The sequence below is a fragment of the Coregonus lavaretus genome (assembly GCF_964263955.1).
Source record: "Coregonus lavaretus genome assembly, contig: HAP1_SCAFFOLD_1534, whole genome shotgun sequence".
Classification (NCBI taxonomy): Eukaryota; Metazoa; Chordata; class Actinopteri; order Salmoniformes; family Salmonidae; genus Coregonus; species Coregonus lavaretus.
The window spans coordinates 97,501-112,427 of NW_028162284.1; the positions used below are offsets into that span (position 1 = coordinate 97,501).

The 14,927-nt window shown below is 46.5% G+C and overlaps 2 protein-coding genes and 1 long non-coding RNA gene across 32 annotated transcripts in view; 2 read left to right on the forward strand and 1 right to left on the reverse strand.

Moving 5' to 3' along the window:
* The window catches only part of LOC311119388 (sushi domain-containing protein 6-like), a 51,920-nt gene extending 51,367 nt beyond the window's left edge, over positions 1-553 (forward strand). The window contains exons 7-8 of one of the 2 annotated variants that reach the window (XR_014611938.1): positions 1-136; positions 185-553. The exon at positions 1-136 is cut by the window's left edge and continues 492 nt beyond it. The gene's annotated coding sequence lies outside the window, so the exon portion shown is untranslated. The other variant, XM_084194096.1, reaches the window with a different exon arrangement.
* Positions 554-561: 8 nt separating this feature from the next.
* On the reverse strand, positions 562-4,206 carry LOC311119389. Of its 28 annotated transcripts, none has more exons than XR_014611946.1 (6): positions 2,719-4,206; positions 2,561-2,604; positions 2,368-2,449; positions 1,985-2,332; positions 1,912-1,949; positions 562-1,783 (listed from the first exon to the last, which is right to left on the reverse strand). It is a non-coding gene; the product is annotated as an uncharacterized lncRNA (long non-coding RNA). The 28 variants fall into 28 exon arrangements; XR_014611947.1 differs by having other exon boundaries at positions 562-1,873; positions 1,909-1,949; XR_014611951.1 differs by adding an exon at positions 1,836-1,873 and having other exon boundaries at positions 1,909-2,332.
* A 4,139-nt stretch (positions 4,207-8,345) lies between these two features.
* LOC311119387 (serine/arginine-rich splicing factor 5-like) lies at positions 8,346-14,883 on the forward strand. Of its 2 annotated transcripts, XM_084194095.1 has the most exons (9): positions 8,365-8,426; positions 8,901-9,046; positions 9,528-9,598; positions 10,447-10,566; positions 10,876-10,905; positions 11,366-11,438; positions 13,278-13,351; positions 13,497-13,604; positions 13,769-14,883. In XM_084194095.1, exons 2-9 carry the CDS (start codon positions 8,921-8,923, stop codon positions 14,145-14,147), a joined length of 981 nt encoding a protein of 326 aa, XP_084050221.1. In that variant the 5' UTR covers positions 8,365-8,426; positions 8,901-8,920; the 3' UTR covers positions 14,148-14,883. The 2 variants fall into 2 exon arrangements, with proteins under 2 accessions (XP_084050220.1, XP_084050221.1); XM_084194094.1 differs by lacking the exon at positions 10,876-10,905 and having other exon boundaries at positions 8,346-8,426.
* Positions 14,884-14,927: the final 44 nt, after the last annotated feature.

The following is a 14,927-nucleotide window of genomic DNA, read 5'->3' on the forward strand; positions in this document are numbered from 1 at the left end:
GGGTAGCCAGACAGACAGACAGGCTGGCAGACAGGCAGACATCAAGTGGTTTCAGCTAAATATAGATACATATGTATACATGCATACATACTCACAGAGTCCAGGTTTGGTACTGTCCAGGTTTGGTACTGTCCAGGTTTGGTACTGTCCAGGTTTGGTACTGTCCAAGTTTGGTACTGTCCAGGTTTGGTACTGTCCAGGTTTGGTACTGTCCAGGTTTGGTACTGTGTGTATGTGTCACTATGTACACAGCAGAGGCATTTATGTATAGCTCTGTTACACAGAACACACTTCTCTCTAGGCCTACACCTAATCAACCACACTCCCAAAAGGCTTTATCTCCAACTGCAAGGTTAGTGGAAAACATAATGTTGTTTTTATCGCTGCTGCTAATGATGATGATTATGATTATTATTATTAGTAGTATTATGATGATGATGATGATGATGACTGTGGATACAAACTTGTACTTGTGCATTTCCCTACTCTGAGGATAAGCAGTATCTCTCTTGGTTTGGGCCTTGGCTTGGTTCGCTGGCGTATGCTGCATGTTTTCTCTACGATGACGTCCTGCGGCCCGTATGGTAACCCTGTCTGTCCACTCTGAATGAAGCTAAGCATGAAGCCCCTCTCCAACTCTGCTGCCACTCTGTGGCATCTCCAAGTAGGGCATTGTCTTGGGTCAGACAGCTGCGCTTTCGTCTAGTGTTGCGTAGGAGTGACGTCACCACCTATCAGAGGGACTAGTGTTCCGTAGGAGTGACACCACCTGTCAGAGGGACTAGTGTTCCGTAGGAGTGACACCACCTGTCAGAGGGACTAGTGTTCCGTAGGAGTGACACCACCACCTGTCAGAAGGACTAGTGTTCCGTAGGAGTGACGCCACCACCTGTCAGAGACCACCTATCAGAGGGACTAGTGTTCCGTAGGAGTGACACCACCTATCAGAGGGACTAGTGTTCCGTAGGAGTGACACCACCTGTCAGAGGGACTAGTGTTCCGTAGGAGTGACACCACCTGTCAGAGGGACTAGTGTTCCGTAGGAGTGACACCACCTGTCAGAGGGACTAGTGTTCCGTAGGAGTGACACCACCTGTCAGAGGGACTAGTGTTCCGTAGGAGTGACACCACCTGTCAGAGGGACTAGTGTTCCGTAGGAGTGACACCACCTGTCAGAGGGACTAGTGTTCCGTAGGAGTGACACCACCTGTCAGAGGGACTAGTGTTCCGTAGGAGTGACACCACCTGTCAGAGGGACTAGTGTTCCGTAGGAGTGACACCACCTGTCAGAGGGACTAGTGTTCCGTAGGAGTGACACCACCTGTCAGAGGGACTAGTGTTCCGTAGGAGTGACACCACCTGTCAGAGGGACTAGTGTTCCGTAGGAGTGACACCACCTATCAGAGGGACTAGTGTTCCGTAGGAGTGACGCCACCACCTGTCAGAGGGACTAGTGTTCCGTAGGAGTGACACCACCTGTCAGAGGGACTAGTGTTCCGTAGGAGTGACACCACCTATCAGAGGGACTAGTGTTCCGTAGGAGTGACACCACCTGTCAGAGGGACTAGTGTTCCGTAGGAGTGACACCACCTGTCAGAGGGACTAGTGTTCCGTAGGAGTGACACCACCTGTCAGAGGGACTAGTGTTCCGTAGGAGTGACACCACCTGTCAGAGGGACTAGTGTTCCGTAGGAGTGACGCCACCTGTCAGAGGGACTAGTGTTCCGTAGGAGTGACACCACCTGTCAGAGGGACTAGTGTTCCGTAGGAGTGACGCCACCACCTGTCAGAGACCACCTATCAGAGGGACTAGTGTTCCGTAGGAGTGACACCACCTATCAGAGGGACTAGTGTTCCGTAGGAGTGACACCACCTGTCAGAGGGACTAGTGTTCCGTAGGAGTGACACCACCTGTCAGAGGGACTAGTGTTCCGTAGGAGTGACGCCACCTATCAGAGGGACTAGTGTTCCGTAGGAGTGACACCACCTGTCAGAGGGACTAGTGTTCCGTAGGAGTGACACCACCTGTCAGAGGGACTAGTGTTCCGTAGGAGTGACACCACCTGTCAGAGGGACTAGTGTTCCGTAGGAGTGACACCACCTGTCAGAGGGACTAGTGTTCCGTAGGAGTGACACCACCTATCAGAGGGACTAGTGTTCCGTAGGAGTGACACCACCTGTCAGAGGGACTAGTGTTCCGTAGGAGTGACACCACCTGTCAGAGGGACTAGTGTTCCGTAGGAGTGACACCACCTGTCAGAGGGACTAGTGTTCCGTAGGAGTGACGCCACCGCCTGTCAGAAGGACTAGTGTTCCGTAGGAGTGACGCCACCTATCAGAGGGACTAGTGTTCCGTAGGAGTGACACCACCTGTCAGAAGGACTAGTGTTCCGTAGGAGTGACGCCACCGCCTGTCAGAAGGACTAGTGTTCCGTAGGAGTGACGCCACCTATCAGAGGGACTAGTGTTCCGTAGGAGTGACACCACCTGTCAGAAGGACTAGTGTTCCGTAGGAGTGACGCCACCTATCAGAGGGACTAGTGTTCCGTAGGAGTGACACCACCTGTCAGAAGGACTAGTGTTCCGTAGGAGTGACGCCACCACCTGTCAGAAGGACTAGTGTTCCGTAGGAGTGACGCCACCTATCAGAGGGACTAGTGTTCCGTAGGAGTGACACCACCTGTCAGAAGGACTAGTGTTCCGTAGGAGTGACGCCACCTATCAGAGGGACTAGTGTTCCGTAGGAGTGACGTCACCACCTGTCAGAGGGACTAGTGTTCCGTAGGAGTGACGCCACCTGTCCAGAACACAATGCACGTAGGATGGATGGAGCACGTCACCAGAGCCAGCAGCAGGGCTATAAACAGACAGACAGGCTTACCGAGGCAGTACTATCATGATTAAAGAAGATTAATGGCACGCTTGCCTTTTTTCTGTTCATCACAACAACTGATATCTGTTATGTTATGTGTTCTGCTGCTCCCCTGTTGATGTGACTATCTGGGGCGTTGCTTTGTTTTGGAGGCTACAGGATCTTCTAGCCACCCGGCTGTGTGTGTATTTGGCCGTGGAACTGAACAACACATCGTGACTGTTTCATGAATGAAGAGGGCTGCACTATGTCAAATTAACTAAGGCCTTGTTCTGTCGTTTTGTTCAAAGCGGGGGAGTTAAAACATGTTGATTTGGTGTTTGGTGACTGGGTAATATATGTTTGTTTTTCCAGTCTATTTATTGTGTGTGGTGTGTGTGTGTGTGTGTGTGTGTGTGTGTGTGGCGAGGTTGGGTTCACAAGTTGCTTCAAAACTGTTAGGAACCTTCTGGATCTGCGTCTTTAAAAAGCTTCAACTGAAAATCCTTGCTCAAAACAGGCGCATTGTAAACAACCGTTTTCTTTTGTTTGAAATGTTTGTTTTAAATGTTTCCGTTCAAATTTGAGTGAGCACAGCTTTAATTTACCTCCGGTATGTGATGAAACCACTTCATATGCATTTTGGGAGTTGAGGTCATCACCCTAACCCATTAGGTTGAGGAGACAGGGTCTGAGTTGAGTGGCTGTTTGAACCACTTTTTTCACATTCAATTTCATTTTATTTGTGTCTCTGTCCATCTGTCATTGTCAATTATTTCATAAACGCAAGCAGAGAATGTTGCCTTTCATTACTTAGATTTTGTTTGTAATTGCATTGCAAGCTTCCTCCATTTTTACCTGCTTTACGGTGTTGAAACATCTTCAGTGTTTTCCAGTGGCCTTACTTTTGTCTTTTCTAGTCATACAACTGTCTTGTGTATTTTACAATGTTTTATTTTTGTTTATGGATGCGACTAAAGAAAGTCCATCCTCCTCTTCTCTCTGTCCTCCCCAAGGCTTCTTCAGCAACTGATATTCAAAAGCCTAAGCAACTAAAACAAATCACTTTTCTTTTCTATTTCTGGTTGTAAGAAATTGTAAATGTTGCATTTAAGTGTAAAAAAAATAAAAAAAAAAATTTCATTTTTCTGCCGTCCAGACCGCTGTTCTACGGTGTTGTTTCCTTGAAAATAACAACAAAGTCGATCTCTTGATTCTGCATTTCAATGCTTTCATGTTTTGGTTTTCCTCTGTACATTGCAATGGGTGTGAAGATAGTATTTTAATATTTGTATAAAGTTTAATTTAATTCTACCATGTGTATATAACTATTTCTAATTAAAGCTTTCTTTTGAAGTGTGTGTGTGAGACCTGATTTTGTGTTTTTACATTGAAGATCATATTGCATGTGTCCGAAATGGCGTCCCATTCCCTATATAGTGCACTACTTTTGACCAGAGCCCTATGGATCTTGGTCAAAAGTAGTGCACTATAGTAGTACACTGAAGGGCCATTTGGGAGACAGCCCATATTGACATTTCTAAACTGACAAAGAATGCAGGCCAGAGGTATTCCACTACAAATTCAAATTCAGCTGAACATGGTTTCCACTTCCACTGCATGGCCAAAAGTACAGTGCCTTGGTTTTGTGTTCGATTTACCCAGATCGTTCCAGGTGTACATTGCATTTCGTTACTCAAAAAGGTTGCAGAACATAAAATAGATGAACGATGGGGTTAACCTTTATACAGGCAATGATCATTGATTATACCCACTGATTCGGCCCATGATTCAATAAAACTAATTAAACCTATGTTTCATTCAATGAAACTGAACGGTTGGACCTCCACTGTATAAGAGGATTCTGACCTGTAGCTTCCATGTTTTACATCGAAGGAAGCAGAGAAGAATACACAGTTTAAGAACACCTGAATTGATGCCTAAAATAGGTCAAATCTGTGTTTAAATGGGTTTTTATTCAGTGGCCCAAAGATTGATGTGTAGTAAGTAAGCAGACTAAAAGATTGATATACCCATGTGTAGTAAACATATGAATGAAAGGCCGGTAGAGAACTGATGCTTGAAGGCCTACCCACTGTGACCTCCAGGACACTCCAGGACAACCACACCTCATTGTAGGGCAGATTTATGTCGGAAAACATCAGCCATATTATCATGATACTAGCTAGCTGCGCATCTTACTAACAGTGAACAGCACCATATACCTGTAAAGCGCCATGCCATTTTCACCCTGTACTGTGACGACCACCACAAACCATTATTTTATGTAGAATGTGAACCTTGTGACTGGCTTTACAAGTGGGATGCACTGTTGAGCGCTACATCCCGAGGGGTTCGTGCTGATTGTAAGGAGATTGTGACAGCCGGTTAGATGGCGTCTCTTGACAAGGCAAGAACAAGATGTATGTCAGGAGAAGAGCAGTATTATCATAAGGAGAGTTATACTTGGAATACGGAGGAGGAATGGAGGGAAAAAGAGGCAGAGGAGGTCTAAGAGAGAGGGGGGGGAAAGGGTGAGCTTGAGTCGGTTAACAGTGGCGGGAAAAAAAAGGAGATTGTTAAAGAAGAATGGTAGAAAGCGTAAGCAGAGTGAGTTGAAGACAGGAGGAGAAATGGAAGTGAATGAGGGCGAAGTATCGGAGGTGGTAGGTGCTGTGAATTTCTCGGAGCCCCGAGGCTTGCAACGAGGGTCAGGATAAAGATGAGTCTGTGACAGTAGGAGTGAAGTTTTTGGGAAAAGTGGAACCTTGCCTTTTGGCTGATCCATTAGTAGTTTCAGGGAGGGTGAAACTAGAGTTGGATGCTGTGGAATCGGTGAAGGTAACCAGAAGTGTTCTGGTGATAATTGTTTGTGTTTCTGCTGGTCAGAGGGAGCAGGCGATCCGCGTTAAACGACTGGGGACAAGAGATGTGAATTGTTTTGCTCTGAAGAAAAGGGCGCCATTGAAAGGAGTGATTACTGGGGTAGCGGTAAATGTGAAAGCTGACCAACTGAAGGGGAAGATTCCCTGTGTTTGTGATGCTCTTCGTTTGGTGCGACGCAGACAGGGTGGCGTGAGTGGAGAAACAGAAGAGTCATTGTCTGTTCTTTTTAGTTTTGATGTTGAGTCTTTGCCCGACAAAGTGATGTTAGGATATATAAGTTATCCTGTACGAGCTTTTGTGCCGAATACATTACGTTGTTACAGGTGTCAAGCTTATGGGCATGTGGCAGCAGTGTGTAGGAGGGAGGTACCTAGGTGTGAGAAGTGTGTGGAAGGGCATGAGACAAAGGAATGTGTAGAATTGGGGAAAGTAGTGGTATGTGTTAATTATAGGGGTGCCCATGGGGCTAGGGATCAGCAATGTCCCGTGCAAGAGAGGCAGGTTGAGGTTTCCAGGGTTAGAGTAGTGCAGAAGTTGTCATATGCTGAGGCAGTGAAGAAAGTAGAGGAAGATGGGTCAAGGGAGAGGGATCCTGAGAGAAGTGATGTGAGTAGTAGATCTGTACCTGTACAGAGGGATAAACCAACAAGTGATATACTCTACCGTTCAAAAGTTTGGGGTCACTTAGAAATGTCCTTGTTTTTGAAAGAAAAGCAATTTTTTTGTCTATTAAAACAACATAAAATTGATAAGAAATACAGTGTAGACATTATTAATGTTGTAAATGGCTATTGTAGCTGGAAACGGCTGATTTCTTATGGAATATCTACATAGGTGTACAGAGGCCCATTATCAGCAACCATCAGTTTGAGAAACAGGCGCATTACAGGTCCTCAACTGGCAGCTTCATTAAATAATACCCGCAAAACACCAGTCTCAACGTCAACAATGAAGAGGCGACTCCGGTATGCTGACTTTCTAGGCAGAGTTGCAAAGAAAAAGCCATTTCTCAGACTGGCCTATAAAAATAAAAGATTAAGATGGGCAGTCTGAGATATGGCTTTTTCTTTGAAACTCTACCTAGAAAGTCAGCATCCCGGAGTCACCTCTTAACTGTTGACGTTGAGACTGGTGTTTTGCGGGTACTATTTAATGAAGCTGCCATTTGAGGACCTGTGATGCGCCTGTTTCTCAAACTAGACACTAATGTATTTGTCCTCTTGCTCAGTTGTGCACCGGGGCCTCCCACTCCTCTTTCTATTCTCGCATCTGCTACAAGACCATGGTGCTTGCCTACGGAGCTGTGAGGGGAACGGCACCTCCGTACCTTCAGGCTCTGATCAGTCCCTACACCCAAACGAGGGCATTGCGTTCATCCACCTCTGGCCTGCTGGCTCCCCTACCTCTGCTGAAGCACAGTTCCCGCTCAGCCCAGTCAAAACTGTTCGCTGCTCTGGCACCCCAATGGTGGAACAAGCTCCCTCACGACGCCAGGACAGCGGAGTCACTCACCACCTTCCGGAGACATTTGAAACCCCACCTCTTTAAGGAACACCTGGGATAGGATAAAGTAATCCTTCTACCCCCCCTTACCCCACCCCAAAGAAAGAAAGAAAGAAAAAAAACTTATTGTAAAGTGGTTATCCCACTGGCTATAAGGTGAATGCACCAATTTGTAAGTCGCTCTGGATAAGAGCGTCTGCTAAATGACGTAAATGTAAATGTAAATGGTTAGAGCCAGAATTGGCATTGGAACACAGGACTGATGGTTGCTGATAATGAACCTCTGTACGCCTATGTAGATATTCCATTAAAAATCAGCCGTTTCCAGCTACAATGGCCATTTACAACATTAACAATGTCTACACTGTATTTCTGATCAATCTGATGTTATTTTAATGGACAAAAAATGTGCTTTTCTTTCGAAAACAAGGACATTTCTATGTGACCCCAAACTTTTGAACGGTAGTGTATGTTTCAGTATGATTGGATTTTCGGCATTAATAGCAATGGTTATCAACTGTACTGCAGGGATGGAACGTAAGTCGCAGAAAATAGAGGTTGTGGTGGCAGCTGCAGAGAGGTATTTGGGTGTGCGAGACATGACATCAGTAGAGTTACAGGGTGTGTTAAGTGGTGGTGTTCCATCCTTTCAGGCTGTTGGCCTGAAGTAGGACTAAATACATTTAAATAGTGGAGTATGGTATTTATTATTTTATTGATTTTGTGAGTGGAGTGTTAGGGTTGGATGGTAGGGTATTTGTTGTAATATTATTTTTTATTTTATGGCAAGTATAAGGGAGTTATACTCTAGTCCCCTGTAGTTCAGTTGGTAGAGCATGGCGCTTGCAACGGCAGGGTTGTGGGTTCGTTTCCCACGGGGGGCCAGTATATAAAATGTATGCACTCACTAACTGTAAGTCGCTCTGGATAAGAGCGTCTGCTAAATGACTAAAATGTTCTAGTAGGTGGCGGTAATGCAACATTTATTGGATGCCAACCGCCGTTAAACCTCATCGAAGAAGAAGAAGAAGAGCTTTGTGATTGGGTGACATCTAGCGGCTAGAGAGTACTGCACCGTGTCATTGAAACGCAGAGAGAAAACGGACTCCATTTTGTGTCCTTCTCGCTGTGTTTTTAAGAGGCAGTAAGCGGCAAGACAATCTCTCCGAAGAAAAAACACAGAAAGGTATGTTAAAATTAATGTGTGTGTACAATTTAAATGGACGTAACTAATGTTAATGCATTATTGCACTAGTATTGCCAGTCGGAAACAATGTAGTTAACAAGCTAAGGTTTGTTGTTTATCTTGCGATTGCAAATGCAATCACAAGGCCCAAAATATGCACGATGACTGTGTCGCAGCTAGCTAACGTTAAGGTCACGATAAATGTTCGGTTTTGATACCTCTCCGGGATGACTAACGTTATACAGGACTGCGCGGCTTTATATTTGTTTATTTCTCTAAAAACGTGTCGACATTTTAAATTCTCCAATTTGTGAACTATGCAATTCTAGTTAGCTGAAATTGCTAATGATGTAGGTGTGCGCAGAATATATTTCTGGTGTGCGCGTCTGGAGTTAGCTGCCACGAAGTTGTAACTACATAAATATTTGTCATCAAAAGGTTTTTTCCCCTTCCTTTTACTGTTTTTGTTTTCAGATAAACATCCTACATTCAGAATGAGTGGCTGCCGCATATTTGTCGGCCGGTTGAACCCGTCCGCCAGAGAGAAGGACGTGGAGAGGTTTTTCAAAGGATACGGCCGCATCCGAGACATCGACCTCAAGAGGGGCTTTGGTTTTGTTGTCAGTACACACACCTACACAATGTATTTTCACACTGTATTGTCCGTAGCTCCGGGCTAAGTGCAGTGTGAACGCGCATACAGGCTTTAGTTTTGTGGTCAGTCCACACACAATGACGCACATGGCATAAACCCTCAGTTACGAAATCTACTTGCTAGCTAATTTTTATTTTGGCTAACTACATGGTTTGGAAAACCTTGTAGAGAGGTCTATAATAGATAGTCTGAATGTTCTAATATGTTGTAAAGGGCGGCAGGTAGCTTAGTGGTTAAGAGCGTTGTACCAGTAACCGAAAGGTCGCTGGTTCTAATCCCCAAGCAGACTAGGTGAAAAATCTGTCGATGTGCCCTTGAGCAAGGCACTTAACCCTAATTGCTCCTGTAAGTCGCTCTGGATAAGAGCGTCTGCTAAATGACCAATTTAATTTAATTTTTAATTTAAATTTAAATTTTTAATTTAATAATTTAATTTTGTTCTCCAGGAGTTTGATGATCCTAGGGATGCTGAGGATGCAGTTTATGAACTGGATGGCAAGGAGCTCTGCAATGAGAGGTAAAGCGGTGTTATCGCTGGTCATGATGGATATTACATATCACCACGTTGGCCCATATATCAATAGTCCTTGGGTATTATATGAAAATGTATGCAGTCACTAACTGTAAGTCGCTCTGGATAAGAGCATCTACTAAATGACTCAAATGTAATAACAGCCTTGCAAAGGCCTTTGTTCTGTGTCTTAAGGCCTCCCTCTCTCCTCTCCCCCCCCCCCTCTCCTCTCCCCCCCCCCCCCCTCTCCTCTCCCCCCCTCCCTCTCCTCTCCCCCCCTCTCTCCTCTCCCCCCTCTCTCCTCTCCCCCCCCCCCTCTCTCTCCTCCCCCCCCTCCTCTCCCCCCCCTCTCCTCTCCCCCCCCTCTCCTCTCCCCCCCTCTCCTCTCCCCCCCCCTCTCTCCCCCCCCCTCTCCTCTCTCCCCCCCTCTCCTCTCTCCCCCCCTCTCCTCTCTCCCCCCCTCTCTCCTCTCTCCCCCCACCTCTCTCCTCTCTCTCCCCCCCCTCTCTCTCCCCCTTCCCCCCCCTCTCTCTCCCCCTTCCCCCCCCCCCCTCTCTCTCTCCCCCTTCCCCCCCCCTCTCTCTCTCAATTCAATTTCAATTTAAGGGCTTTATTGGCATGGGAAACGTATGTTAACATTGCCAAAGCAAGTGAAGTAGATAGTAAACAAAAGTGAAATAAACAATAAATATTAACAGTAAACATTACACTCAGAAGTTTCAAAAGAATAAAGACATTTCAAATGCCATAGTATGTATATATATATATATAGTGTTGTAACAATGTGCAAATAGTTAAAGTACAAATGGGAAAATAAATAAACATAAATATGGGTTGTATTCTCTCTCTCTCAGGGTGACCATTGAGCACGCCCGTGTGCGCCTGCGTGGTGGCCGGGGACGTGGTGGCGACAGAGGAGGTGGTGGAGGCCGCTTCCCAGATCGCTACGGCCGTGGCTCCCAGGATAGTCGGAGGTACGTGAACTTAAATATGATCAGCTAGCCTCTTACGAATCCCAGTGGGGACTTTCCACGCTCCTCGCTAACAGATTCCAGAAGACTGAACTGTCCCTTTACAAGTGGACATTTTAGACAAAATATCCCCAAGGAAAATATTATTAAACCAACTTCAAAACGCAGCTTTCTGTGCTTTCATGGTTTTATTCATACCGAGGCACGCATGCATATGCCAGGTGATAGAAATCTCAACGCCAGTACCAGCATTTTAAAAAGTCTGTTTTAATAATACTTTCCTGTGGATATTTTGTCTCAAATTTCCATAAGGACCAACCAACCCAGTGGACAACCGGCAGAGTAAGTTCAAATGGCAGTTTATTCAACATTCTGTCTATACAAAGCACCTTTCGGAAATTTGCAATGGATATAAAGCCAACCTTATCTAGGAGGCCAGCAAACTATCAGCTCAGTGGGGGGCCAACACTGCTCTTCAGATCATCCATTCTACTCCCTGTTGTAGTATTTGATCTGTTATTTCTAGTCAGAATCATGGTCCCGTATACATGTAGCATCTCAGAGTAGGAGTGTTGATCTAGGATCCGATAAGCATGTTGGAGTGGGGGGGGGGGGGGTGGACGGGGGTGGACGGGGGGGGGGGGGGCACTGATCCTAGATCAGCACTGAGGTTCTCCTACTGTTTGTCTCTCCCTCCACAGCAAAAAGTATTGGGCCAATGGGTTTTAGCCCACTAAGGGAACCACGGTTCTAGATCATCTGCAAGGTTCTCATACTGTTCTCGCTCTCTCTCCCACCACAGTAGGAACCCCCCGCCGATGCGTACGGAGAACCGTCTCATCGTGGAGAACCTGTCATCTCGCGTCAGCTGGCAGGTGAGATCCTTACCTGGGCGTGTCTACCCATCTACCTTACCTGCCTGTTAGTAACAACACCAGGTGCTGAGTAATCAGAGGGAGAGAGCGACAATGTTCGGCTTTATACCTTATACCTTCACTAGTGATGATCTCAAGGCAACTGCCTGGTTCACTCCAGGTAAAGACAAATTCATTCAATCATGTTTTTTACCTACATTTATTGGAGAGAATGTGGTAATATTTTAATGGACTGAGAGCAAATGCATATGAAAATCAGCAGCACTAGCTAAATGTGTTGTTGGGCTCATTTCTCCTTACAAAGTATTTAACTATAAAGAGCTCTCAATACATAGCCTATCCAGCTCTCTCCTGAGAGCTTCCAGTGAAAATAACCAGCCATAGCTATTTGCTGCATCTAAAGAATGCAGTTTGATTAGATATACAAAAGAGAGGGAAAAACAAACTAATTTGTCTGTTTTTATTTATTTAAATTTTAACCAATTCTTCACCCCTTTATTTGCCAGCCTGACTGTTGTGTCGTTTGGACGAGAGCTCTTATGGTGGAGTTAACCCAATCAGGGTCCCTCTCTCTGGGTTGAGCCATGTCGTGCCAGCCAGTGTGCCAGTCGGCCTACTCCTAGTTGGTATCCTCCTGCTGGTCGTATGAGTGCTTCCTCGCTTGGTTGGGGGTGAGGTCCCGCCCCTCCCCGGGTCCCACTATCCACTCTGCTCTAGAAGCACTGGCGTGGCTGGCGGCCACTTCGCTCGCACTCGCTGCCCCCCCCCCCCTGGTGGTGGGGGGGGGGTTCAACGGCGGGAGCGCTGTGCTGACAGAGAGGGAGAAATCGCAAACAGAGAGGCAGATGGGCAGAAAGAGTCGATGATGGTGTTCATGATGATGATGGTGGTGGCTGGCGTATTGGTCTGATCCATGGTGGTTCGTAAATTTGAGAGGCTTCAATCGATCCATATCCCCCCCCCCCCCCCCCCAATTACCCCCGTGTGCTGTGGTTCCGTCCGCACATCGCGAGAGGTGCCCAGAGGTGGATAAAATCTGCTGAGCGAGGTCACGAGAGGTCAAGGTTGGATCACGAGGTGCGATCAAGGTGGTTATGGTATGATGGACTAGGAGAGCCTGCTGCGGCCCCGCTCCAAGGGGGTCACAGGTATTGGTTTCCTCTCTTCCTCTGTACTGAGACTGAGGGGGGTGCCGAGCCCTAGACAGGGTACCCGTCCCAGGCGTTAGGGGGCAGGGAGTCCTGTGCCCTCGGCTCCTAGCTAGCCAGAGACAACCTTATTCAATATGCTGCTGAACACTGCTGCTCATTCAGGCTGTTCTACTTATCTTCATGACTATTCTGTGTAGTTGTTTTTAAAGAGAGCGGGGTCCAAGAATGAAAAAATTTAACTCCAAATTCAAAGATACATTTTTAGGTCAACCAAACGTTTGTCTTTTAGCTTCCTCAATTTTACAGAACCAATTAGAGATTATTTTTTTATGTTCTTCCGGGAAGACTTTATTCACATTTTCCTTTTGCCAAGCTCTTTTGGCCTCGCTGCAAACTAGTTTCTTAGGGAAGTGTGGCGTTTACGAACAGCTTCTGTCAATTTGGCTGGTTACACACATCAACATGCACACACAGACCTAACTGGTAACTGGAACAACTCCTTTTTGAACACCATGACTTTGTTGCTGGACCAGGCAGCCAGTCATCTGAGGTTCTTGGACCCCTCTCGTCATCGGTTAGCCTCTAGTTCCTCCTATGATATCTAACCTTTTCTCTCTTTGGTGAATATGATGCATTATGATGAGTCTGTTGTCCTGTTCCGGTCCTAACTTAGCCTGTCGTTGTGTAGGACCTGAAGGATTTCATGAGACAGGCTGGGGAAGTCACGTTCGCCGACGCCCACCGCCCCAAGCTCAACGAAGGGTAAGAATAAAAGCCATTCTGCCAGCTGTTCTTTCTGTACGTGTAGACTTGCCGACATCCATACTCCTCCTAATAACTTTTTTACATTAAACCACCATGGCAGTTGTGTCCTACTGACCCCTTGTTTTGTCGTGTCGGTCTTCAGGGTGGTTGAGTTCGCCTCTTACAGCGATCTGAAAAACGCCCTTGAGAAGCTGTCTGGCAAGGAGATCAATGGAAGGAAGATCAAGCTGATTGAGGCAGCAAAGAAGAGGTGAGTGGTCTGGAGAATAATCCCTTCTAGATGTTTCTACTAGTGTTTCCTCTAAGTACCTGAGGAGGGCAGAATACATTATCAGAGCATTTGAATAGGGCCTCAGTGACGTGATAAGAGACGACTGAATGTTGGTTTGACCTTTTCTCTTTTGTCTTCTCCAGGGGTTCCAGGAGTCGTTCCCGCTCCGAGAGCTCTTCTCGTTCCCGCTCCCGTTCTCGTAACCGTTCCCCGTCCCGCTCCAGGACCCCCCGTCGTTCCAGGTCCCACTCCCCCAAATCCCGCTCCCCCAAGAGGGACTACAACCGCTCTCATTCTCGTTCCCACAGTGGTTCCCCAGCCCCCCGTGGAGGCGCAGGTGGTGGCGCTGCCCCCGCCTCCCCACCCCCTAGGGCCAAAGAGACCTCCTCTTCCTCTAAACGGCCATCCAAGCCCAGCAAGTCTGCCTCTCCCCACTCCCCTCCCCCTGCACAGCGTGCACCTTCCAGGTCTCGTTCCAGGTCTCGCGGCTCTCGCTCTCCGTCCACAGACAGCCGCCACTGAGTATTGAGAACACACTGGAACACCTAACGCAGGAATACACACATTTTTAAATGAACACACACACACTAGTACATAAATACACTCACATTCAGACAAATGTGAACACACACTAACCCCACTGTTATATTAAGACTACAGGGCAGGAACTGTTTTACCCAGCGGTTCTGGCCTGGTGTCCCTGTATTTTTCCTCAATGTTTTCTCCCTCCGGCCCCGTCTCTTCTCTTTTGACATAGCTGACCTTTTGACCTACTATTGTATGGTGGGTGTTCTCAGTAAAAGCATCGCTCTCAATGTGAACACAACGAGGGCTTTGTTTTCAATTTGAGCATTTAGTCTAAAACCTTCAGGGGGTTTGTTGGTTATGTTTTTGTTAGTATTTTTACTTGGAATAATGGATGTAATTCTTGGTAAGGTATTACATTTTTTTTTTATATCATTCAACGCTCGTGTGGTGATTCCCCTCTACCGGCTGTTGGTTGTCAGCTCTCATATCATGAACTGTTGAGAATTCAAGTTCCGTTCCATGATGGTTATGAATGTGATTGGCTAAGGTTTTTGGGTTGAACCATTCTGATCACAGTGTAGGGGTGGCGTAAAGTAACGGTTTGGGATTTGATCAGTTTTATGCTGTGATTATTTTATAGAATGCCATTTTTCAGTTTGGGGGGGTGTCAGATTGTGATCTTTTCTTTGTGGGGGCAGTAAAGATGTTTTATCAGTTAAGACACCTTGTGAAAACTTTGGTTGGCTGTGTTATTGAACCCATTTGTATTGAATG

Excerpts from the sequence above, each read along its gene's own strand:
- LOC311119387 (XM_084194095.1), top strand. The coding sequence starts at position 8,921 with ATGAGTGGCTGCCGCATATTTGTCGGCCGGTTGAACCCGTCCGCCAGA. Across the intron at positions 9,599-10,446 it reads AAGGAGCTCTGCAATGAGAG|GGTGACCATTGAGCACGCCC; the intron begins GTAAAGCGGTGT and ends TCTCTCTCTCAG. Across the intron at positions 11,439-13,277 it reads CATCTCGCGTCAGCTGGCAG|GACCTGAAGGATTTCATGAG; the intron begins GTGAGATCCTTA and ends GTCGTTGTGTAG.